We start from the raw sequence: 26,656 nt of genomic DNA, 5'->3' as shown, positions 1-26,656 counted from the left end.
AATAACCGCTAATTAATTTTGTTCTCTCAGTAATGACAAAAGCCATTTTGCTATAAATCAATATAGTCGAACAAAAGTACACTGTGGTGAAGGCTGTGCTGTTCCAAAGGACCCAGGAGAATTTCCCTGCCTACAAATCTGGCTGCCCACCCTGCCTCCAGCTCCTGTAGATGGGAAGCCAAAGGGTGCAGACCAGATGGGAGGTGGTTCATGCTCCAGCTCCACAGCAAGGGTAATCAAGCTGCAGGCCTTTCAGAGAGCTCACCTGACCTGTGAGACTTCCCAGTTTAACCTGCATGCATCTAGCATGGCTAGGTTGTGCATCATTACAGCAACTGTCACTCAGAGGGATATACTACCTTCATTTACATCGCAGTGTATTGTTAGAGCACAACGTTAAACGCCAGCCTAGGAGGCTCTTTTGAAAATGTGATATTTGTTTGTTACTGTCCCTGCAAATGCCATTCTTAACCTCAGAGAAGCCCATAATGAATGCACTTGCAGCATTTCTAGAGACACTGCTGCTTTGGGTCAGCTCTAGAGTATGGGAGGTTTTGGAGTTTTTTGCCCCTTTCTGAGATACTACAATCTGGCTTTGCTTAGGAATAGCTTCTGTCTTCTCTGGCACAAAAAGATTTTTAAGTCTGTAGAACAGAGACGGTCACAACTGAGGGCTAATTTTTGAGTTCTTCTCCTCTTCTCCACTCCTGTAGTGTTACTGTACAACTGTAGGCTGATTCAGGAATAGATGAGAGTTTCTTTTAATTAACATTTTCATTTTTTTCTTTCATTTTTTTCTTTCATTTTTTTCTTTCATTTTTTTCTTTCATTTTTTTCTTTCATTTTTTTCTTTCATTTTTTTCTTTCATTTTTTTCTTTCATTTTTTTTCTTTCATTTTTTTTCTTTCAGAAATGTTGTATGTTCTGCTTCAGAGTCATAGGAAATTAAGGCATCTTTGTTTCCCTTTTCCTTTCCTACCCTTAGTCTCCTCATTAGTCGTAATGGTCCGCATATGTCATGCTGTATGTTAAATGTGCTAGATTGTTTTGGACCTGATCCAAACCCGTACAAAATCACTGGAAAGACTTCTGTTATTTAAATTTGCCTTTGAATGGGGGTGAAGGGGAAGTGAAACATATTCATTTTCATGTAAAGATCACGTTTATTTTTCAGCATGTTTTTTATTTTGATGAAGTCTTTGGGGAGTCATGTACCAATCACGATGTGTATATGAAGACAGCTCATCCTCTCATTCAGCATATTTTTAACGGGTAGGGCATCAGTGCTTACATTTATTATTTTCTCACTTTTTTGTTTTCCAATTTCATATGCTGCTTTAATTTTCCTTTGTCTGCTTTCATCTTTTGAAAAAAATACATTCATTTCAGCCTTTCCACATGCCTTCTCCCTTTTAGAATGTCTTTGATTGCAATTGTGACAAAGTAAATCAGGGGAGACTTTTATCACATTCAGTGAGAAATCTAAATCACAGAGGAAGTTAAAACTGGGCCTCTGCTGTAACAAAGATACTGTGACCAACCTAGAACAAAAAGTGGGTGCCAGCATTTCTGACGTCTAATCTCCACTCTAACAAAGATTTCTGTGTTGTATAGTGCGGGTATTTGTACAGTTCACAGGGCAATAGAAATGTATTAATAACCTCGTGATTTATTTTTATTTTATTGATTTGTATAATAGAAAATATTAATAACCTTGCATTTTATTTTTATTTTATCGATTTGTATTTGTTCAGGGGGTTCATTGTAATTACATACTTCCTAATTAATGGGAAATAGATGGTAGCTATACACAGGTGATCTTATTTTCCTGCAAAGTAACAAGCTTGAATATAATTACATTTTTGAATTATTGAAGGAAAGGATTATGTAGTCATGTTGAAAAGTAACAAAATGGAGCATACTGGTTCTGAAAATAACCAAGTATCATCAGCAGAAACAGAGTATCATGCTCTTGAGAAAATGAAAGTGAAAAAGGAGAATAAGGCTTATATCTTGCTGCATAATAATAATCACTAAGAGCAGATTTCACATTACAGCTAATCCAATAATGCTATCAAAAGAGCCATCCTGTTTTTTCTCAAATTTCCATAACTTTTCTATCTGTTCTGCTACATCCTTCTCACTGATTCTTGTCTGAACCCCCAGTGAGCTAATTCTGCAATCTAAGCTGCCAAGAAATTGTTCACCCATTGCAGTCCTACATTTTTACTCAATTCTCTGCATCCAAGAAGTACTCAGTCAGCTAAAAAGTCTTTTTTCAGAGTATGGGGGAGAATAAATCATTTGTTATGTAGCATTTCTTTTTTGGCTGATTCAGCTCGAAGTCTGTTCACCTCACACTTGTGGGTCCAATGCTTGTACAAGAGCCAGGATGGGGAAATAGGCAAGCAGTAACCTCAAATGATATGAAGTGCTGCAGAGCTGCATCCTGAGACCTACTTGACGTTGTACATGCATTGCCATTATAATGTTAAGGTGATATGATGACAAAGATGCAGCAATCAGGAAAAAGTGAAAAGCAAAGTTTGTGGTTACACTGTCTGGAGTGAGCGTAGCAAACAGCTCTGTGCCACTGGAAGATGCTGATCCTCTTCCTTCCCACTCTACTGGGCACATTCCCATAGGTTACGTGAAGCCAATTTGAGCATATTTTATGATCCTCTGTGAGTTATTTTACTCCATTGAAATTGCAGAAAATAAACCTGCAAAGAAAATGAGAAGCTTTCTGCTCTGTCAGTGCAGTAAAGCCAAACATCAGAGCCAGCACAGAGGAAGAGCAGGTCAGTGGGGCAGGTCACACAGCTGGGAGCAGAGGAATGGAAGATCAAGACCTTCCCCTCATCAGCAACAAGCCATTAGATTGAATTAGCTGCATGCTGGACTGCAGTCCAAGACAAACTAATCTCACTCAGTAAATTACTTATAGTGCTAATCTTCATCAATGTGTGTTGATACAAAACCTGACTTGTGGCTGATTTGCATCTCACGTCACAGGCCTTTTTCACTGTGATTCATAAGCTGTAGCATTCCCATTCACAACCCTACAATACTTCCACAGCATCTAAACAGCTGGAAGAATAATACTGAATTCTTAGCTTCCTTAAATGTATTTTTGGCATCTGGAGAGAAAAAAAAAAAAAAAGGAAGAAGAGAGCCAGCACTCTGTGACACACCAGCTCTCCATAGGACATGCTTGGGAATCACTGCTAAGTGTTTTTCAGTTTCCCAGGTGGGGAAGCAAACCAAATCTCCTTACTAAGAGCCTGCTATATACAGAGAAAGATTGACATTGCAGAATTTCTTTTAATAGACTTGAATAAATCAGATGTGGCACTAAAAATATAGGTTATCTTTACAGAGGCAATGCAACCTGCTTTGCATATGGGCAGACGGGTGCTGGCAAGACTTACACTATGATAGGTACTCACCGGAACCCAGGACTCTATGCCTTGGCTGCCAAGGACATTTTCAGACACCTGGAAGCATCACAGTCAAGGAAGGATCTACTTGTTTTAATCAGCTTTTATGAAATCTACTGTGGACAGCTTTATGACCTGCTAAATGGAAGGAAGAGGTATTGAAATAAAAAAATGTACTGCTATAAACCCAGGGTTATGAATCTGTTGGTTACTGTTTATAAATCAGTTTGTTACTGTTTCATGTGATTACCTCTAGCATATTACCATGTATAATAAGTTGTTATCTATTTAATTAGGGTTGTTCTTAGGAAATCACACATACTTACAGGAAGGCAGAAACTAAATACTGTTGCATTGACAGGACACCTAGTTTGTATTGCTTTGGGACAAAAATAAGTAAGAATAAGGACATATGACTGAGATATAAACTCGTACAGTTTTGCTTACACTACAGTAATATAATAGCTGAACATCCCATAGGTAGAAAAAGAGCCTTCTTGTGACCAGAAGTTCTGATGCTGGCCATTGTGGAATCCATATCTCTCCCTCCTCAAACATAACCCCTACCTTTTCCTCTTGCTGTGCCAGTGGGGCTGCAGTTCCAGCCAATGCTATCTTGGAATGTGCTGTCAGTGTCCCACTTGTGCTTGACACTGCAGAGTCCTTTACTGAGGACTTTACTGAGCTCCTTTACTGAGTGCACCTTCTGCAGGTGATGCTGCCACCACCCTCAGCAGTAGTGCCTCAGCCCCAGATTTGTTCAGATGGATGCATACTCACTTAGAGGAGCTTCATCTGAAATGGAAACCAGGACAATTCAGTACATGCTCGGTGTAAAAAAAGCACTGTGGCTGAAAACTCTAAATACAACAATAGTCAGTTAAGATTTTTGCAGTGAAATCTTTTCAGAGTGGTCTTGAAGGAACATTCCCTGTCATCTGGAGGCCTTTAGCATCCTAGAAAGCAGTATCTTGAGTGCACGCTGGCAGACTCAAGAGGGAGGCTTTCTGCCTTAGGGAGTGAACATCTATTCAAGTTCTCAATTTTTGCACAAGATTTAAAAGCAGTTCTACAGAGTCAGAGTAAGCCAGCTATACTACATGTCATTGAAACAGGAGATTAAGCTTCCTTCCATGAGGCTCATGCCTGTATTCTTCCAATATACAGTACCGCTTCTGTGTGATTCATGGCAGAGTTGTTCTGGACTCAGACTCTATGGCTATGGGAGCTGCTTCAAATGCCTGTGCAAAAATCTTGGGAACTTGAACAGAGCATGACTTATACAGACTGAACTTACTACAGAAGGTCTGAGATGCAGTTCAAGGAGAGAGAGGAACTCTGAAATGTGGACGTGGTAATTTACTTCTCTGCTTGATTATATTCCTGAACTGGCAGAAATGCAGTGCTACTTTAACAGTGAAGTTTCAGTGGTAGATACTGAAAATGAAATAGCTCTTTATGTCTGAAATTAAATAAATGACTGTGATAGCTCTCTTTTAATCAGTAGTCTTGATTGTTCTCTTTATATAGTATCATAGCACTGGAGTGTGTTTTCATTGCTGCTATTTAGGAGTTCAAAAATCTCGTTTCTGTGATGTTTCATTTTCAGACTTTTTGCAAGAGAAGATAGCAAACATGTTGTTCAAATAGTTGGACTCCGAGAGGTCCAGGTGGACTCTGTAGAGCTACTTTTGGAGGTAACCTCAATATTTGTCATTATTTTGTCTTCTGCAGCCTTATTTATGGATTTGTGAGATAAGTCATTTGCAGAGAAGATTGTTAACTGTTGTGTCATACATGTGGATGCTTCTTTTTAAGGTTCTGAAGTTAGTAACCTCAAGCAGAAAGCGGAGGAGCACTGTTAATATTTCCTTAATAAGTAAGCATGGTGGGTCAGCATGACTTGTGTTAGCAACACACAAGCTGTTGATCTGCAGCTGTTGCTTCTGCTGCCACTCCTTATGGAAAGATCTTTGCCAAGAAACAGATTGCTGTCACTATTCCAGAAATTAAATAACATTCCAGCAAGGGATGCTGTAAGGTGGATCTCTGTATTTCTCCTAGTGTGACTTCTTTGGCTTCTCTGAACATTTCTGTATAAAAGATACATGGGAGTGGGACAAAAGATATAAATTTGTAAATTAATAGAACTGAAAATCAGAAAATACTTAAGAAATATTGAGCTAAATGAAGATTTAGACAATGCTTAGCAAATGATGGGTAATAGCAGCTGTGTAAAATTAAGATCTTTAAACAGTAGCTGACATTCAGCACAAGCAAAGCTTTGGTTTTCCTTCCTTGTCTGGCTAAGCCCAGCAAGAGCACTGGGAAATTTTCTGCACTGTCCTGCAGCAAGCAAGCTGGCTAAATCTGTCTTCTGTTTAGCTTAAGTTTGAACAGCTTAATTCCTTTCTCAGTAAGGAACTGTAAATTACAAGCGCCTGATAGCGTAATTGACTCATTAAAATTGGCACGGTGTTCTCACTTATATTCCATTTAACTTTGTTCTTTATCCTCATTAACTCCAAGCTTCAGGACATGCTGGCGATGCTTCTGTAAATTAGAGTGTAAATCTGCTATGAGGTTGATTAACACATTCCTCTATATTATCACATTGCACACAGAGAAGAGCTATTAAATGACTTTATTCTCATAGGTATCTCAGCAAAAAACTAATTTTATATTGTCCACAGGCCCTTTTGAACACAGAAATGTCACTAGCTTGACTCAGAGCTTCTGAATTGTCTGCAACAGATATATGGGAAGAGTCTTGAATACATCCCTAGTTATTAAATATTCATTGATGTTGGCTTTGGTTCAGAAATTCGCTGCGTTTAGCACTAACATAGTGCTTGGGAGCTGCAGCAGTTGGTTAGGTTACTGTTTGAGAACTGGCCACTGAAAGGCATAAATAATGCACATCTGTCAACTGAGAACATATTGATTTTGGTAGATAATATTTAAATTTGTTCTTAAAACCAGAAGCAAAATTAATGACTCTGTTTTATGAATGTCCTGCTGCAGCTGCTGCTAGACTCCTAGCAATAGTCCTTAAAAGTTTGCAAAAATGAATTATCCAGAGTTAGATCTTGAAGGAGCATTTGCTCTTTTGCTCTTGATCTCTTAACTTTGTTCCTTACTCCTGTAGTATAATTTCTTTTAGTTATTATTTAGTTATTGAGATGGAGAAAGGTTTTGGCATTTTTATATAATTTTCTGGATAACAGTACCCATCCTAGTACATGAGAAGGGGGGGGGAATTTGTCAATCCCATGAATCTCTTAGATTATCTCTGCAATCTTTTTCTTTTCTTCCATACATTTGTTTTTTGGTTTTATAGTCTAGATATTTTGCAAATCAGAACGAGTGTGCAATGCAACAACTACTTATCTGCAGTATACTCCCTAAGTTTGATAGTGTTACTGCAAACAAATCCATATCCAAAGTTCTGACAGAAACATTGGAAGGGATCCGGTCTTACTTAACATCTCCCTTGCACCAAAATTTCAAGCTGTAATGAAGTATTGCTCCTAATACAACTTCATCTTATGAGGGCAAAATCTCTTTCTGACAGACTGTGCTTTATTTCCCTCATGCTTGGATTTTGTTCCCGTTATTTTGCAGGTGATTTTGAAGGGAGGGAAAGAACGTAGCACAGGAGCTACTGGAGTCAACTCGGATTCCTCTCGATCTCATGCTATCATCCAAATCCAAATTAAAGACACAGCCAACAGGACATTTGGAAGGTAAGTCTAGAACTGGGACTGCTCAGGACTGATAAGGAGATCAACCTCAGGGACATCAGGGAGGCAGACCAAGAGGAGGTATTGAGTTTGTGGCATCTGTGAGTTAAATCTGGAGATAAAATTCAAAGGGAATATATGAAGTTTCATAGTCCTTTCTCTGCTCCAATGTGTTGTACTTAACTCACAGCTGTGAGAGGATTGACAAACTTGCTTGTAAAATTTTCCAGTGAAGAAATTTGTCAACCAAATCCATCTCTTCATCTTCAGTGTTAAAATGCTTTTCCTGTCTGGGGCATTAATCTGCCCAAAGGTAGACGTCTGCAGTGGAGACATCCACATGTGAGCTCATCACCTTTGAAGTCAGTGTAAATAAAGTCATTTCTGGGATCCAGTTCATCCCATTCTGCATAGTCACCAAAAACAGGGGCAAATCCATCTGACATAAAAGCACTTCTCTCCTGTCTGTAATTGACTACAAAGAGAGCCTGGGGTGACTAGCCCAGGTGGAGATGATTCCATTACAGATGTTTACCTTTGGTCAGAGGAATACTAGTACCTCATCTAACCCTCTGATAATTTGAGAACGTGACTCTGATGCCATCTGCACCAGACAAAAAGAGCAGTTTACTTCCTTTTGTAGCAGCCATTAAAACTGCAATTGTGTCTCTTCTCAATCATAATTTTTCCAGACTAAACAACCCCAAGAAATAGGTCTGAGGATAAAGACCTAGAGAAATAGGTCTAGGTATCGATGCTGAGTGTCAAAAAAATGTGTTGACACACCCCTCCAGCAACTACAATGCAGTCTTGTTTCACAGGATCTTATTTTAAATACAAGGCAAAATGGAAGAGCCACAAATAGTAAAGAGAGGAAAAGACAGACCAGGCAGTTTAGAATTAGAAGTGTATGTGGTTATGTAGGTGTGGCATGTGTGCCTTTTTTTTTTTTTTTTTTTTTTTTCTGAAAATGAGGTGGAATTGCAGTGGGGAAGGGATCTCAAAATATGTCTGTAAGAGAAGTCAGAGCTCTTCCGGAAATAGGAGGACAAAAATGAAGATATGGTGCAACAGTCAGTTCAGTAGCTGGCACACAGAGCTAGTGAATGTGAGAAGGATTAATGGAGTTTTGGGGAAGAAAGGGAAAAGGAGCACAGAAAGCTGCATGTATTACTTACTACACCAGCAATCTGTTTTTATTGCCCTGAATTTGCATTTGATGTGGCAGTTGTCTGTTTTACTTGGGGAAAAAAAATCAATAAATTTACAATTTCTTTAACTGTGTTCTTGGGAAGCTACAAACAGAGTGATTATCCAGAATAATGAATGTGCTACACTTTAAAGAGCTTATCTATTAAACTGTCGAGCACATTAAACTGTCAAGCTCATTCATCAACAATTTTACTTTCTGTTATGATTGTCCTAGTGCCAGAATGCTCTGACACTCTTCTGCTGCTATGCTTATTTTGATGCTTCAGATATTTCCAGCAGGTGTTTCTCTTTGTTCAAAGGTAGTTATTGCTAATCATTCTTCAGATTTCAAGTGTTGCTTCTCCATTGATATTAAAAAAAAAAAAAAAAAAAAAAAAGGGGGGGGGGGGGAGGAAATAGGGGGAAAAAAAAAAAAAAAAAAGAAGCCCTTAAGCTAAATGCAACTTTCTTGGTTTTTTTGTGTGTGTTTGTTTTGTTTGTTTGTTTTTTTTCTCTAGGATATCATTCATTGACTTGGCTGGCAGTGAAAGGGCAGCTGATGCCAGAGACTCAGATCGACAAACAAAAATGGAAGGAGCAGAAATAAACCAAAGTCTTTTAGCAGTAAGCTACTAGCATGTCTGAGGAGGGTTTTGTAATTAATTGGTTTTTGGATAAAAATGAACCATGGAATAATATGTATATGGATTTAATGGAGGGCAAAAAATATCCAGAGTGCTAAGTTTTTCCAGTTTAATTTGTCTCAGTTAATTTGACAATTTAAGAGGGGAAACATTTTGTGATGAAAATAAAGTCTTTTTGATTGATTCTTACAGCCAGTTGGGTAAACACAGTATAGAAAATGTTGCTTATAGTATGCCAAGTGTCTCATATTTTATGTAGAAAGTTTGTCCCTTTTACTTCCAGAGAATATTGGTTTGGGATTACCATATATGTTTCATAAAAGCACATCTGCTGTTCCTTTTGCTTATTTCACCACTTGAACTCAGACTTCTCTATCAAATCAGGAGCAAAGGGCTTAAATGCTCAAGAGCCCAGGGACTTGCATGCAGATGTGGGAGAAAAAGGAAATAATGCATTCTTAACACAAACCATCTTTTCTTATAAATGTACACAATTATGTTAAGAGGGACAAGGAGCAGAAAAATGCTATTTAATAGACCGCAGAAGCACCTCTAAGTAGAAATTGTGCAGAAGACTTTACACCTCCTTTAATTCAAAGGAACAAAGCTCACTGATGACTGAGGACTTCTCTAAGTGAGATGAAGGTGATTTGCAATCAGTGAGTATGAGTCAGCAGTGCAGAAGTTGCTGTACACAGCCATACGTTTAGCATGCAGTAAATAGGTGGCTCGCTCTGTTTTGAGAATGGAAAAAGCTTCTCTTGCACAAAGACCATCCTGCTGTGGAATATTAGCACTCAATACTGGGAGGTAGCTTGTACAGTGAATGTGTTTGCATACTTCGTGCTTTCTTGAGTACTTACTGATGAATAATAGAGTCATGGGGAATCAGGACCTGAACAGAAACAATTCCTGAGGACTGAGGCTTAATGTGGGTTTGTGAGACTGTCTGAAAAGGAACTTTAAAATCAGTGTGTGCGCTTTCGCAGAGTAAGTACCTAGGCAGTCTAGACGTAGTGACTGAATTAACTATAAAAGGCGTCGTTGGGTAAGTCTACAGCCTGTGAAAAGTAGCTCTTTCTTGATCATAATGTTCTCTTCTAGCCTTAAAATACAGAAAGTTTATATTTTGCTATTAGTTTAAATATTTGTGGTGGTTTCAGATAGAAGATACTCAGATACTGCAATTATGAGAAGCAGGATAAAACGTTACAATAGTTTGATCTTGCTAGAGGTGTGATTTTTAATAAAACGTGGTAAAAGAAAGAAATAGGTATAATTTTAAGTGGGTATTGTTCCTTTAAATGTAGGAAGGCTGCTTCATGCTAGTATCAGCATCACCATGACAATACTGTCATCTGCTTATTTCTCCCATGATAAATCTTATGAATGACTTGTCACGTGGCTATGCAGTCCACTTCTGCTGGTTTTAGAGAGCATTCAGGCTTGATATGCAGTGTGATGCTGTTCTGCAAGTGGAAACATGGAAAAAAAAGTGTAAACCTCCGTTTGAAAATGATATCTTTTTCCAAAGCTGGTAATAAAGCAAGATGTTTCTTCAGGACTACCATCTACCTCTGTTGATGGTTGCTAACAAGGAGAACATCTGATGTGTTTTGTGAAAGGCATGGGTGTAGCTAGCAGCATGTTTTTTGCTAGTTTTAATTGAAGTTTTGTGTATAGCTCTTATTTATTAGCCTCTCAAAGGCCCACGTTGAAGTGTTTATGTAGACAGCCTGCATCTGTACTGCCTTCTGAGCAGGGTCTTAAACTGGGCTGGAACCCAGCTCCCCCCACAGCTAACTGGTGTTGGTTCATGTTCTTCCTGCTGGTGGGGTTTGGGGCTTTGCACTGGTGTGAAGAGAAAAGAGATCAGCCACCTTCTAACACAGCCTAGCATACCCACACTTACAGTGTGCATGGATGGAATATCTAGACTGCAGATTAGAAGCAGTATGGGGAGGAAGAAATAAGCTTTTATTTAGCTCATAGTAGCTCTGCTATGAAAATATTAAATATTGCCAGAGTGGCACAAGAAATTTGCACTGCTGTTAACAAAACAGTAGTATTTCATTATATTTTCAGAAGGGGGAGAATTTCTTTTAGAAGAACGGAATTTATAAGAGATAAAGCTCAGAAAGCTCTGTTCTTAGGATGTCACAGGTCTATGAATCCAGTGTACACCTGCCATGCAAGGGGCAGCCTGATCTGGTGTACACCCAATCTGACTAAAAACTAGTTAGCTATGGTGCAGGCAGCAGCAGGCCCATAGTAGTGTGGAGCTCTGTGTGTGCTGAACATTCCTGTGTTTACCAGACTTTTGGATATGTTTTATATAGCCCACAGAACCAGCAGGCTGGGCTGGGGATGCTCTGTGCTGCAGTTTTGCTCTCTGAATGCAGCTAAACTGCTGCCAATGCCTGAACTGGGCTGAAGCCGTTCATCGCTGTGTCAGCAACAAATTCCACTTGTGAGGGATACTGTAGGAATTAAAGTGCATGAGGAAAATGGTAAATTCATAGGTAAGATTTGATGCAATTCAGTTCAGTGTTACTGTCAGCGTGTCACTGAAATATTTTTCCCCATTTTTCTTTTCTTTTATAGCTAAAGGAATGCATTCGGGCCTTGGATCAGGAGCATGCACATACACCTTTCCGGCAAAGCAAATTAACTCAGGTAAAAGAGGCAGAAAGGCAACGGTAGTAGATACTCCACTGGTGAGAGAGAGAGAACAATGCATAACTCTTCCAAGAAATAATGTTGAAGATGTTCGCAGGGTTGAGGCCAACTTCCACCTCACCCAGTCATTCCTGGGGACTAGCATGGTAGTTAAAAACAAACAAGCAAGCAAACAAACAGAAACCTAGCTTCCCCGAAAGTGCCCTAACTCCCGAATTCTGGGATTGAATCTTCATTGTCCTGAGTGAATTCTTATATGAAGAACCCTATGGACTAGTCATAACCAGATATTCATGTTGTGTATAACTCCAGAAACAAAGTCTTTCAGAGTTCCATCCATTTCCACCTACTCCATAACCAGTCTTGCATCTTCTGTGCAGTTAACAGTCACAGGAGTTCTGATCAACATTTCTTCACTGTAGTTGTAACATATGTTTTGAGGAATAAAGCATATGGGCACCCTTGTGACACCTGTCTTGTTCACAGCACTGATTAACACTCATAATGATTTTAAATTGTAAACAAAGAATGGCAAGATGAATCGAGACAAGAGAAATACAATAAATAAAAAAAAAGAGGCAGTTACTATGCATCACCTACCTGAGTTGTTAAACTGCCTCTGTGCCCATCGTTAATTTACAGGAAATGCAAGATAGCTTAGCCCAACTTTTCAGAAGTTCTGAGGTAAAGTAAATCACTTCCATAGAATCATAGAATGGTTTGGGTTGGAAGGGATCTTAATAATCACCCAATTCTAACCCTCTTCATATTTTGTGTTACATAAGAGCTAGCATATATTTAAGAAAATATATGACTTGCTAAGAATCTTAAACTTATTTTTCCTTCTAATCCTAGGTACTAAAGGATTCTTTCATTGGCAATTCCAAGACATGTATGATAGCCAATGTATCACCTAGCCACATAGCTACAGAGCATACCCTGAACACTTTACGATATGCTGACAGGTAGGTGATGAATCTTAATCTTGCCAAGGTGAAAAACACCAAGAAAAAAGTATGGTTTAACGTTTGTAGTTGTGTTGGAAATGTTGACTTAAGAAGGAAATGCAATTTTCACAAAGCAATAAAATTCTTACCTGTTCCACTCTTACACTGGGTCTTGAAATTCTCCAGGTCTTGTAAATCCTTCCTGATAACAGCTTTTAGTGGTGAAAATATCACCGTGCTCCCTTTAACTGCAGCATTGCTAACCTCATCGCTCACACGCTTTGTTTTGTATTGTAGTTGTGCCTCAAACATGCTCAAGTCCTTCGCCCTCCCTCCTACACAGGAGGACATAGATTGCAGGCTGTGCAATGCTGGGGTTTAGAGGACAAGAGATGCTTAAGGAGAAGAGGAATGAAGGAAACAATTGAGGGGACAGGGTGATGCCAGTTAAGCAGCCCTTCGCAATTGCACTGATGGGTCTGATCCAGGAACAGGATAGCCCTGTACACGTGTCACATGAGCTAATTAGCTCTACTGCAATTACTTCCAAAAGCTCTAGTTTTTGTCTTGTGGGACTATACAATGTACTGTGGAGAGCACTGGTTTGTTTTGAGATAGCACTGTGCCATGCAGCATTATAAAGCATGGAAATGAAACCCACTTCCACTGAAATAGAGGCCATCTTCACTCCTTTGACCTGTTATGCACTGTTCAAGGAAGCACTTCAAAATAGTGCTACAGACCTTTCCAGAAGTTCAGATGTTTTGGTAGAGGTGTTCTGATGCCTGCCTGGATCACGGATAATTAAAAGAGAAACCATGACATTGAATTCAGTGTTTAGTCTGTGTTAGTTTGTTCTGAAGACGTTATTTATCTGAAAGCATGACATCTAAAGCCAATCTCATTTTACAGGGTTAAAGAGCTGAAGAAAGGGATTAAATGTTCTACCCCTGTCACAAACAGACGTCGGACAGCTGGAAACGTATCTCCAAAACGTGTCCAAAACTCTCCCTCTGTGCCACCTGGAGAAAAGAGCTCTCCAAAGAAAGTAAAGTTAGGTCTCCAGCACCCTTCGAGTGCTACAAAAACAAAGACGTGTCCTGCAGCACTCCAGCCACCCGGTGTCCCTTTTACCTCTACCCCCAGGGGAGTCAACAAAGGACATGCCTACAAAGGAAGTCCCAGCTCACTGTGGTTCCACCACACTAGTCCAGTTAAGGGATTCTTACGGATAGGACATCCCTTGAAGAAGAAAACTGATGATCTGTCCCCCTACTCTGAAAAGAACCCCACTGCAAAGGATTTTGTCATCAGAAACACTGGTACAGCAGAAACAAAAGAGAGTGGCCAAAGAGATAAGTACATGCAAGACAGACCACCTGTCCAGTGCCTAAAAGTCCAGACAGTGCAACCTGTGCAGAAACAGCTTGTTTCTAGAGATGATTTTTCCTTTGGAGATGGAAATCTGCCTTCTGACAGCAGGCAGGAATGGGGAAACACCTTTGCTAAACCGTGCGTTGAAACCTGGACAAATCTGTCTCCATTTCAGAAGGAAAGGGAGGAACATTTACGCCTTTATCACCAGCAATTTCAGCAGCCACCTATTCTACAGCACAAACTGAACTACCAGCCTCTGGAGAGGTTTTTAACACAATATAAGCCCCAGGAAATTGAAGTGAAGCAGGAGCTGAGCCTTACACCCACAGAAGCACAGAGCAAAGAGGGGATGCAGCTGGAAGATCTTGATGACAGTGATTTCAGTGAAGATTCTTTCTCACCTGTCTGCAGTCAAAACAATGTGAAGAGAAGAAACACCAACAAATGCAGTAAACATTCATTTTTCCTTCATCAAAGAGAACAAGGAACTGAGGAAGAGCAAAAAGGTCAAAAGCGACAGGATTTATTTTTTAAATATGCAATGCACTCGCAAGAACATGAACTAGACAACAGCTGGGATTGTAGCGAGGGCAGCCCAAAGATGGAGGAATCCATTAAAAATGCAGGCTGCAGCAAAACTCCATCAGACTGGAGCTATGACTTAGCTATGGAGTCCTCCGCAAGCAATACTGCGGAAAAACCTTGCTGCTTACAAGAAGATTCTGCTTGTAACTGGAAAAATAGCCAAGATTTCCTGGCTGATGACAAACAGTACAAATCCAAACACAGGTGTTCAGTTTACTCCAGTGAAGTCACCTTGACTCCAGAAAAGGATACTTCAAACTCATATTCTTCCCCTGTATTGAAATCAGGAACACCAGAGTGCAAAGAGATTCTCCACCAGCGTGAGGAGAAGGAGGAATCTGCTCTGGATGGACAGGCTGCCGTTGCAGGAGACATTAAATGGAAAGCTAGAAAAAATGATGTTAACTGTTGTGGATCTCCCAGTTGTTCCTCAGAATTCACACCTGAGCTTGTGGCTCCTCTCCCAGTACCCCTTCTTGACTATGAGGAAACAGCGGATGCAGAGACGGTTTCTTCTAACCAAGAAAAGTCCCCCCGTGTGAAACAGCTGTTGGGCAGGAGCATACACAGGCCCCAGAAGAGGTTTGAGGAGGAGGCCTGGCAGTGCACCAGAAGCAGAGCTCTGACAGACAGCATGCTGGAGCTGGGCGAGCAAGTGCGTCGTGGTGGAAGACACTGCGCCCTGCAGCGCTGCCCGCAGGCAGGGGACAGGTGGCTCTCTCCTGGCTGCTGTGGTGTGAAGCCGTGCTGCTGCCTTCTGCGCTCAGGTTCATCAAATCCAGGAGTCGTTCCCAGCTCCCTCATAGGAAATGACCTGGCAGAAGCATCCACAGCTGAATGCACAGAATCCAGGGGAGAGAGAGAGGGTGCTTTGTTTCTCGGTAACAAAAAGTGCAAGGAGTACGCAGACAGCAGACAGCCTGACGCTGATGTTAAAGGGAATACCATTAACTCAGGAAAACTGAACTCAAATCAAGGACTGAATGTTGAGCCTTGGGAAAGAAATGCTGAGATACCTGAAAAGAGCTTTTTTTCAGGTGCATCATGTTTACTCACTGTGGGAAATACAGATTATGCAGTGCAGTCCCACTCTCAAGAAAGCAGCCTGCTGCAGCCCAAGTCAGGACTGAGAAACGAGGACCTCAGTCATTCTGAAGAGCCAGCCAAGTCATCCTTCAGCAGTGAGGAAATAGGGTTGCTTAAGTGCAAATGGATGCAGACTATTTTTACACAAGAGGCTTTCGTTGCAGATTCAGGATCTGCAACCAAAGACACTAAGCAATTAGCAAATGCAAACAGTCCCTCCAACGTCAGCTCTCCAAGTGGTGTATCTGAGGTGGGAAAATGGCAGAAGGAGGCCCTAGAAAAGGCACAGTAAGTCTTGCTCTTCGCTAAAGTTTGTCATGAAGCTTAGAAAATCTAGACATACTGGGTAGATCTGCCCTTATTTGTGTATCATGCTCATATGCACTTTAAAAACTGATGGGAAATCAATCTATGAAATAATTATTTAATGAGATTAATGATGATTTGTACTCATTATCTTGTATAAATATATGATTGCCTGTTATTTAGTGATATTTTAAAATCTCACAGGAAGCCAATTATTCTATTAGAGTTTCCTAAGATAATGTTACAGGAATTAATATTATATCATAAGCTGAAATTCTCAGTAACTAATTGGTTCCTGTAAGCTGTAAAGTACCTAAAATATATCAAAACCTCTCATCAAAAAGCAGGTGATAGCTGTTGCATCTGTGCAGAAAGGAAAACAGCTAGGGCAGCTAGTCAGGCACTGAAGATCTGGATGTAGAGCTGCCTCTGTCAGCTCCTGAGGACTGGCCTGCATTCACAAGACAGAAAATACGTTGTTGGCCAGAGGAACTTACAGAGAGGAACAGGAGCACTACCTTCCCACCATGCCTGTTTTTCACCAAAATGGCTTACAACCTCAGAGTCTTACCAGACATCTTTTGCTGCTCCATTTCCCTGTGGTAAAAAGCAGCACCAAGATGCACTCCTCAGTCAGCAAGACCTTCCTGACCCAGAACCAGCACAGTCCACTGCTCTTCATGGAACACTGGTGTGCACTTCATAGAATCCCAGGATGGTTGGGGTTGGAAGGGACCTTACAGACCACCTAATTCCACCCCCCTGCCATGGGCAGGGACACCTCCCCCCAGCCCAGGCTGCCCAAAGCCCCATCCAGCCTGGCCTTGAGCACTGCCAGGGATGGGGCAGCCACAGCTCCTCTGGGCAGCCTGGGACAGGGCCTCACCACCCTCTGGGTGAGGAATTTCTTCCCAATACCTATTGTAAATCTCCCCTCTTTTAGTTTAAAGCCATTTCCCTTGTCTTATCACTCAACCTCCTGACAGAGTCTCTCCCCAGCTTTCCTGTAGGCCCTTTAGGCACTGGAAGGCTGCAGTGAGGTCTCCCTGGAGCCTTCTCTCCTGCAGGCTGAACACCCCCAACTCCCTCAGCCTGTCTCCACAGGAGAGCTGCTTCAGCCCTCTGAGCATCCTAGGGGAACTTTGGATTTGCTCTAACAGCTCTGTGTCTTCCTTATACTGGGGGCCCCAGAGCTGAACACAGTGCTCCAGGGGGGTCTCACGAGAATCAAAGAATCATTGGGGTTGGGAAAGACATCTAAGATCAACTAGTCCAATCTTTAAACTAGTACTAAATTTCACCAGTAATCTCTGGTACTAAGTTCTGAATGTACATGTTTCTTCAGGACCTCCAGGAGTGGTGACTCAACCGTGTCCCTGGGCAGCCTATTCCAATGCCACCAACCCTTTCAGTAAAGAATTTTCTCCTCATCTCCAGCCTAAATCTCCCCTGGCACAACTTGAGGCCATTTCCCCTCATCTTAGTACTTGGAGAGCAGAGCAGAGGGGAGAATCACCTCACTTACCTCCTGAATGCCAGGGACCACAGGCTCACTCTGGGTTTTAAGCAAGGCTTACTCTGGGTTTTCCTCCTTCTTAAAAGCTAATTGGAGCTTGATAGCAATTAAAGGTAGCGCAGCAGGCTGTGTAACCAAGGATATATTTTATCTTAACCAGACAGGCTATGATTCGGGCCCATCGGCAGCAGCTGGATGAAATGGCATCCTTGTGCTTCAAGGAAGAGTGCTTGATAAATCAGATGTCAGCAACGGTAAGTGGTTTAGATGAAGATTTCATTGCCAGTTGAACTTGCATAAATTGATTTTAGAGATCATTAACTTGAATTAGTGAAGTGACATGCCTGGTCAGTTCCTCCACTCATTCTCTGGTGCCTCCCTGAGTCCTAGCAGAGGCCGCTCACTTCCAGTACCTGACGTGTCTTTGCCAGCCCACATAGCGCCTGGTTCCTGGGGGAGAAGGAGTCTGATAGCCCAACTCTGAACTGCTCGTCTCTGATAAAACAGCTTTGTCTTATCTTGGGGTATTGGTGCCAGACCGTACCCAACCGGGCACCTCGCCAGGTGGAGTTTTTCTCCTTTCAGGCTGGACCAAGTAAGTCAATACAGGAGAAAACAGCACACCTGTGAAGCATGACACTGGGATGGCACAACTGGTGGTGTTGTGCCACATGGCCTCTTCCTCCTGGGAGTCCCTTGCTTATCAAACTGCAGCTGTGCCTGGCCTCACTCCCTCTAGTGCTCTATCTGCTGTGACTTGTGTCCTCACAGGCTCTTAATTTCTGTCACTCAAGCATTCCTTAGCTTGTCTGTGTCTTGGATTACATTGGTAAAGGCTGGACCTCAAGCCTGGCACCTGCACGGCCCCAGCACCAGCCAGTTCTCAGTTTCTCCTGCATCCTAACAGTTGCGTGTCACAGCTGTGTGACAAGTCTTAACTCTCACCCAGTTCACCCCAGTGAGAACCTCCTGCCTTCCCTGTTCCCTCATCTTATCAATAAAGCCAAATCATGTTACTGCATTACATTATCACAACCACTTTAATTGCTATCACAGTTCAGATTTGCAGTACAGCTACAGAGACTCTTGCCTCAGGGAATTCAGACTGGAGCCACCCCATGGTTTATCTGCTGTGACTTCCAGCTGCATGCGCTGTATTACCAGATAATGCACAAGTTCACAAAGCAGTACAAGAGCCATAAGCTGCATTAGTTTTGTGGCAGAGAATGCTATGATAAAAAGCAACATTTTTTTCTTAATTTCTTATTTTATTGTATCTGAGCTTTTTTCATGTTAATTATTGGTCACACCCTGCTATTATTTGCCCCTTCTAGCAAGCAATCCTTTTCTGGCCAGCAGAATTCTGACAGTTCTGACATGCCAGGCCTCCCAGCAGTGGGTGAATAACTTAACACTACAGCATGACCTTGCTTTGGACAATGCAGTTAGCTGGACTTCCCATATTAGTTTCTCTCCTTCCACTTTCAGATGGTTGCAACTTCTCCAGCGGTGAAACTGTGGCTGCGGGAGAGATTCCTGCCAAGACCAGCCACACACTGAACCACACAGTGTTTGAAGTGCTTAAGAAACATAAGCTAGGGCACCTGGGCTAGTCTTCATTAGTACTGATGTCCATGCAGGACAAAGATACAATGCATGAGATAGCTGGAGTTCTGCCAAAAGAGCTTGTGAATGATTAATTTTCATGTGGTAGCAGTTGCAGCACCTAGCCCTAAGGATACTGACGCTTCCCAACTTCTTAGATACTGACCTGTGAATAAATGCACTGAGCTCTGCTCTCAGCTGGAGACCAGAGCAATTATTAACACAAGACCTACTTAAAAATAACTGCATCCACTTCATTGTAATCAGAGTTTTGGATCACATTTTATCCAACAGTGTGGCAGGTCATGATGGAAGGTGAGGTTCCACTTGGCCTGGGCTATGCACAGCTGCTGTTTCTCATGTGCAGTCTGGCAGACCTATAGCCAGGCAGCATTTGGACAAGCCCTGTGAGCTGATGTGAAATAATCCCTTCTCTCGCATTTCTCCATAAAATGGGTTATTATGTCGATCAGTGAGGTGCCCAGCTCACCATTTATCTTTGTGACTGTTAAATGCAACACAAGGAGTGTCTGGAACACAGCTCAGTACGTTGTAAAACTGTACATCAGATCTCCAGTCTCTATACCTAACCCTTTAAAACCTAATCTGTGTAGAAAGGTGATAGCAGGAGCCTTATGCATTTTTTCTGAAACCAGCATAGTAGCTCTAATTTCACAAACAGAAGAAAAAAAATAAAGAAAAAAAAATGAGAGTAGTAAGTTAACCTCAGTATTTAGAGGATTGAGCTTTGCTGTCTATAAGGGTCAGGGCTTCAAGAAAGAAACACTAAATAAATTTACTATAGCTTGGAAAACATGGGTTTTTGTACTGCTGCAGTATATAAAATAACGCTGAATGTCTCCAACCTTCTGCTCCTGTTGTTCCCTAAACTTTCCTTTTGCTTTCCTTCCCAGGATTTTCAGAATTTCGTCACCAAGCTAGATGAAATCCTGGTACTGAAGTCGAAATGCATCCAAACCATGCGAGCCCAGCTTCAGCTCTATTTAGCCTCTCCTAGCGCTGACACATCCCTGCAAACACCTCCACCAGTTTAGACCTGCTGTGCTTACACACGCACAAGAACAGTTTTGGAAACAGCCAGCTAGTGTTTCACCACACTGGGTGCTGCAGAGCGTGGGTGGGAAGGGGCTAGCTTTTGGTTTGATGGTTTGTGATTAGTGCATATTTTAGCTAACGATGGAGAGAATTCTGAGTAAATAAGAGACGATTACTTGGCAACGTGAGATTTGTATTTCCTTAATACCAATAAGACACTTTCTTAAGAATAACAACTCAGCAGTGCTTAAATATCTCACCAAGAGGCAGGCAGTCCTGTCCACAGTACTCACAGCAGCTTTTCACATGTTAGAGGCACTTCTGTGCTGCTAAGAAAATGAGGGGAAAAAAAAAAAAAAACAAAACACTTTGAAGCCAGACTCAGGTTTGGACAAAAATGTTCAAAAGCAATCCAGAAAAGTGTTTGCAAACAGAAGTGAAGAAACAGCTTAAGTACACTAACTAGACCAAAAGTAAATGAAAATCAAAGCAGGATATGAAGTTCTGGGCTTTCAGAAGGAAGGCCACTGGAGCATTTGTTCTTTGCGTGGGACTAACACTCAGACCTGCTGAAAGAGATCACTGAAGTCACAAGTAACAAGCGGCTGAATAGGAGGCTTATGTACAAGGGACTTTGTACCACAGGTTCATCTAGCGTGTTAATGAGCACATTATTTTCACTGGTGCCAAGAGAAAGAAGACAAAAGCTCTCCTTCTGCAAGCCATGTCTGAGCTCTGCTTAGCTGCAGAGTGGCCGTGGTCTGCGTTAACTGATTTGTCACATCAGAAGGGTGCAGTTATAGGCAGTGGGAGTTAAGAAGCTGACAGTGCCATTACACCAACCTGGTAGTTGAGACCAGAACTACAGAACAAAGCTGGAACCATGCCAGATCTCTGCTGCTGCATGCTGCTGAACCGCAGAATAAGCCCACTTGCTGAAGCCACAAGAGACCATGAAACATGCTCAGCTAAAACAACACTCTGCAAGTGCTCCCACTCCAAAATTAGGGCTGCCACGACATACTCAGCCATCTCAGCGTTTCCTTGGTAATGGCTGTGGTAGTTCAATAGCCACAAATGCTAAGGGTAATGGAATGCTTTGTCTGACCAGCTGGAAATTGAACCGCCTGCTTCTACAGCTACCCCCCACGAGCCAGGTTTGGCAGCAGCAGCGCAGCGGTCGCAGTTACACAGCTCTCTGTGTTGATTTTTGGATGCAAGGAACGTCACACAGCATAGCCCTGGGGAACAGGAGTGCAAGGGAAGGAGTGACAGCTGTAACTGAGGAAGAAAGTCCTACATCAGGGCTCTGATCCTTGAGGGAGGGTATTTAGTCCCTCTTGCTCCTGAGATGTAATCAGGATCTGAGTTTAGGGACCTTGAGATGGTTCCAGGCCACCAGCAAGTCACGCCTGAAGCAAGCCCTCCCAGTTCCATTTTAAGAAGCTTAATTTGCTTAGAGAAATGAGGCATTCAGGAGCAAGGCTCTTCAGCCTCAGTGCCTCATCCTCATGGAGACAGGGACAGCTTTCCCCTGCACAAGGTGAGGAGAACACATGGCAGCTGGTTAGTCCTCCTGCCTTCTGAAAGCAAAACTAGATGTGAGCACTTGCAGTAGTTCCCATAGCCCTTGCTCAGAGAGCACACGGAAGTGGGGCAATCACAGAGCTGCTGAGCACTTTCCTGAGTTAGCTTGGAGCTGGGGAAAAGGTGGGACCGCAGGATGTGCACACGGGTCATGAGAAAGTGAGAGGTGGTGCCAGCAGTGCAGTGCTAGCTGGGTAGAAAGAGAGGGAAAACTTTCCCTCCGTGTACTTTGACATTTGGGACAGGGGAGTGATTGTAATTTAACCCAGCAGAGGATTTAAAGAGGAGCTCGGCAGAAGTACATTCAGTCTTTCCCCATCTCTTACCTAAGCTGGTCATCCCTAAAGCAGCACCACGGAGAGCCGTTCACACAGCACCATAATGCCGTGTCCTAACCTCGGTGCTTTCAGAGGAGCTGTAACAAGACAGATGAATGACCAAAAATTTCCATCAGCAGAGGAAAGCTGAGTTAAACCAGCTAACAAACTGAAGTGCAGTTCCTGTTGGTCTGCCCTAAAAAACATGAGCAAGGCTGGCAAATCTGAGCCCCAGTACAAGTCCCCGGAGCAGGAACTGCTTGCTCCCTCACAGAATGGCTAGGAACAGCAAAAAAAAAAAAAAAATGTGAAACAAGAAGTCTTCTTTTAAATGGGAGCCACCCAGGTAACCCATGAGGTTGTACCTTGTTTGATACAAGATTTTATCATCAACCTGTTCCCAGAACAGTGTGTACCCTGCAGCATGCGAGGCTCTACTAAAATAAAAGCAGCTCTGATTGTGAAAATTCACCTACCCTTGGCAGTAACAGGGCTACTGACACCGGTGAACTGCTGCATGCCCAGGAGATACCAAAGCTGGGCTCGCAGCCTGCATCGGAAACGACCAGCGCTGTTACTGCAAGGGGTCGTGTTTTTCTCTCCACTCTTCGGGTGATTACCTAGATGCTGCTTTAACTCGTGTGAAGGTGTGCTAACAGTGTTTGAAAGTGTCATCCCCTCCCAGCTGCTTGCACTGACACCTGAAACAAATGGTTTTCTTTTCAACGTGGAGAATGACTGTGAATTTTGTTTGTGTTGTTGCTACAGCGGTCTTTTCAGAAGATTTTTGAGGGACTGGCCCTGTATAATCCAATAAGTATGGGAGTAAAATGGATTCATTCACTTTTGTATGCAAGTGCAACAAAAAAACAGAAAGTGCTATTAATGTTCATGGTACAAGCTTGATGTTTTATTTGAATAGTTTATATTATTTAAAATAAAATTCAATTTACTACAGAACTCTGGTAAAATCTGTTCTAAAGTAAATGTGATCAAAATGATTAATGCTTGATTGTAAAAGATCAGCAAGGCTAGGGAATCTGCATGATGCCCATGGCCCCCAGCCTGTTGTTCCATGTTTCAGCAGCTCGCTCTCCAGCTCCCAGGTGCGCAGGGTCTGGCAGAGCCCAGCAGGCAGCAGTTTCTGCTTTGCCTCTACACTCCTCATCCCGACACCCAGACCTCAGCATTCAGCTAAGCACAGAGGCAGAACACTCTCTGGCAAAGCTAAGATACCCCAGTGCCATCTACTAGGTACGCCAGTCAGTCTGCTGATTTGAGAACTCAAGGGAAAGCACAGGTCTCAAGACTGACCAGGAACAGTCATCTTCTCACCAACTAGGAGAACCCCAGCCTCATCCCCAAACAAAAGTTAACTCACATTAACCAAACAGATGATTTTATTCAGAGGTTTGGTCGAAGCAGTTCTGTTTCTTCGCTGGCAAGACTTCTTGCCTGTTCAGGACTGCCTAGTACCAGACAGGAACCCGTATGGATATTTAACTCAGAAACAAGCAACACAACCACACGCTCACAGCAGTAACAGTAAAGCAGGTTTATTGTTGTTTTCCAGCTTCTCTGACTGATCAGAGCTCCATTTCCTTGTTTCACACTGTCACATTTCCCATCTGGGAAGGAAAGCTGGGCACCTGATTAACCCGAGCCCCCAGAGGCAGCCCAAACTAGACATTAATTGCTGACCATCAGCTGGTGAACATTCTTCTTGGACAAGCTTTTCTCAGCCCCAGCACTGGAAGCTGGTGAAGCTTGGTGCTACAGGATACAACGCAAGGAAGTCTGCCCTGGTCCTGCTCATCATTCATCTCCAGATCTCTTAAGATACTTGCAGCTGCATCCCTCCTCAACATCATTTTGTTTTAAATAAAGGTATGTAATTAACATTGTTGTCCTCCTCACAGAACTCCAGGAGTTAACACCGGCCCCAGAGGAGACGTTCTGGCTGTACAAAGTTAATAGCATAACACAGGCTGATGCCATCTCCTTCAGGGTCCTGATGAACTATAAAACCTCCTACTGAAAAATCTGACCCAAGGCAAGGAGCCGAGCTGTTTTCCCCTCCCAAAGTCCGATGCTCCCAGCTCCATGCTCTAACATGAGTTTGGATCCCTAGGCTTTTTTTTTTTTTTTGTAATAATAAAAAAAAGCAGCACCTTCCACCACTGCAGCCACCTGCCTGGACACCTCGGGTAGCTCTGCCCAACGCAGACCATGTTCATGTGTGCCCAAAGGAGCGGGCAGCACCTGGGCTTGCGGGATCCAGCAAGTTCTTCATCTGCTGAAGCCAAAGAGCATGAGAGATGGGAACCATGACACTGGGAGTTACATTTGAGGGTTTTATTAGTTGTTCTTCTGCAGAATCAAAATATTTAGCAAATTACTCTAAAGATTCCTCAAGACTGATGATATTTTATGTATTTAGAACTTGAACAATGTACAACATAATACTTGGTACTATCAAAAACAACCCCAAACCTGATTTCTAGTACTAGATGTTATTATGTAATTCTACAGCAGTGTGGGAAATGGAACTAATGCAGTGAGTATATTTGTTTTAAAGAAAGTGCTTGAAAGAAACCTCCTGCATCACACCGAGTATTATTTAAAACAAAAGATGATTGATTTTCTAGCAGAACATTTTCTTAAATAACCTACAAGCCTGGGGGATTAAGAATACTGAGCCCCACCTCTCTGCCTTCAGGTTCAAGAACCAACAGAAGTGGCAGGTCCAGGTCGAGTTCACAGCTTACCTGCTCCAAGCAAACTTATGCACCGCTCAGCATTGGACGCTCGTGTCTGGCAGAAGTATTGGATGCATGGGTTAAAAAAACACAAGAGGAACAGCTTCTCTTTATGCATAGCGACAGTTTCTGAACCAGTGTTTTACTAAGTTATAGGCTAACTTTCAACCAAAAAATAAAATTCCATTGCACTAAAGGTCAAATTTAACCAGTTAATCTGGACTGTGACACAGTCAAGTAATTCAGTACAAGCATACACCATGAAAGCAGCTTCAAAGAACCAAAGCATCCTAGGTTTCAGAACCAACTTCAAATTCTTCTGTCCAACTCCAGTGCAACAGTGGGGGCAACCACACCGGTCTCTGCCTATGTACAATTCCAGTAGCGGCTGGGCAGTTTAAACTCTCCGTGGCCAAGCTGGAAAAAAGGAAACTTAGGAAAGGACACTTAAAAAATTTAATTTAAGAAAGAAAGTTGGCTCCCAGTGGAAAGAGAAATGCTGGAGTGATGCACGCAGGTAGGCTTGCTCAGTCACTCTCCCATGGGTGTGAAAAGCCGGACTCCTTCCTGCCGAGAGCAAGTCACATTGGATGCGGAGGTGGCGGGGCTTGTCCTGCTCCGTGGCACGCCGAGATCCCAGGAATGTGTTTTCAGCTGGCTCCTGCACGGGCCATTAGATCTTCCAAAGCATTGTGTTGGTCATTGTTATGTAATAATAAGACCTCCTTAATGTCTTTTAGTTCAAAGCCCATTTCTTTAAACTGACTCATTAGCTGGAGAAGTTCTGTGATCTGAAAGAGACAGACAATTGTTTGTAAGAGAAAAGATCAGGGCTCAGTCTTACTCAGAGTCGGGGTTTAGCACAGGAATAGTCTTCAGCAACCAGGCACCCCATGGGGACAATCCCACTCCCGTGCACAGCCCACACACGCTCAGTTTGAAGCAAATCCACTCCAAAGAGAGTCACTTTGTTCCCCATCCAGCAGCCTCTAAAGTTTTTCAAGTTACCTTGACTTTGGTAACAGCACAACAGCCCTCGCTATCAAATGACTCTTCAGATCTAGGGCAAAACAGGGGTATTACAAAAAAACCTACTGGACATTTTGTACTGGGTCTGTCTGGGATATAACATTCCCCGCAGTGACCCACACAGTGCTGTGCTCTGCACTTGTCACTAGAACAGCAGTGGAGTCACACCAGTGTTGTGTCTGCTGCTGAGCAGTGCTGGCACAGCACCAGGACTCCCTCCAAGGCCCCCAAAAGCCAGCAGGCTGGGGGTGGGCAAGAGATGGGGAGGGAACATCATATAGCTGATCTAAAGCAAAGGGATATTCTATAGCACGGGATGTCACAGCAATAAAAGCTGGGAAAGGGGAAGGATACTTTCTTCTCCCCCTCTTCTTTCAAGGAGGGGGAGTGAGTGCTGTTGTGGTGGAGTTCAGCTGCCCAGCAGGGTAAATCCACCACAACACCACGTGCTATGCTACCAACATCACATAAATCCTTCCAGAGCTCTGAAAAAACAGGGACAACTAGTAAATCAACTCCAACAGTTATGAACCCTCTGCTACTTCCAGTGCCTCCACTCCAGAGGGGAAAAACCAGGTTAAGACAGACAACCAGGAGATCAGTCATTTCCAGCTGGGGGTTAAGCCATCAGCAAACGTGTTTCCAAAACACTGTCACTTCCCTTATCTTCACACTGCTGTTCCTCTGTTTGCAAGCTCATCATTAGCTGTATGCGTATGTCGGGGGGAGGGTGGGTGGATGGGAGGGTGGGTGGATGGCACCTCCAAAGATTTCCCGTTATAACTGAGC

General features: G+C 42.6%; 2 protein-coding genes across 15 annotated transcripts in view; one reads left to right on the top strand and one right to left on the bottom strand.

The window, feature by feature from the left end:
• KIF24 (kinesin family member 24) overlaps positions 1-20,540 on the top strand; it is a 32,361-nt gene extending 11,821 nt beyond the window's left edge. For 3 of the 4 annotated variants that reach the window (XM_068667242.1, XM_068667241.1, XM_068667243.1), the window contains 10 exons: positions 1,175-1,272; positions 3,380-3,595; positions 5,050-5,137; positions 7,065-7,186; positions 8,893-8,998; positions 11,623-11,694; positions 12,553-12,662; positions 13,557-15,980; positions 17,675-17,768; positions 20,034-20,540. In XM_068667242.1, the coding sequence (XP_068523343.1) occupies positions 1,175-1,272; positions 3,380-3,595; positions 5,050-5,137; positions 7,065-7,186; positions 8,893-8,998; positions 11,623-11,694; positions 12,553-12,662; positions 13,557-15,980; positions 17,675-17,768; positions 20,034-20,174 (3,471 nt within the window). In that variant the 3' untranslated portion in view covers positions 20,175-20,540. The other variant, XM_068667244.1, reaches the window with a different exon arrangement.
• A 3,079-nt stretch (positions 20,541-23,619) lies between these two features.
• UBAP1 (ubiquitin associated protein 1) overlaps positions 23,620-26,656 on the bottom strand; it is a 34,202-nt gene continuing 31,165 nt past the window's right edge. For all 11 annotated transcript variants that reach the window (XM_068667250.1, XM_068667251.1, XM_068667254.1 and 8 more), the window contains one exon: positions 23,620-25,629. In XM_068667250.1, the coding sequence (XP_068523351.1) occupies positions 25,489-25,629 (141 nt within the window). In that variant the 3' untranslated portion in view covers positions 23,620-25,488. The remainder of the gene's footprint in view (positions 25,630-26,656) is intronic.

This window comes from Anas acuta, chromosome Z (genome assembly GCF_963932015.1).
Source record: "Anas acuta chromosome Z, bAnaAcu1.1, whole genome shotgun sequence".
Taxonomy (NCBI): domain Eukaryota; kingdom Metazoa; phylum Chordata; class Aves; order Anseriformes; family Anatidae; genus Anas; species Anas acuta.
This window is presented reverse-complemented; position numbering and strand designations above follow the sequence as displayed.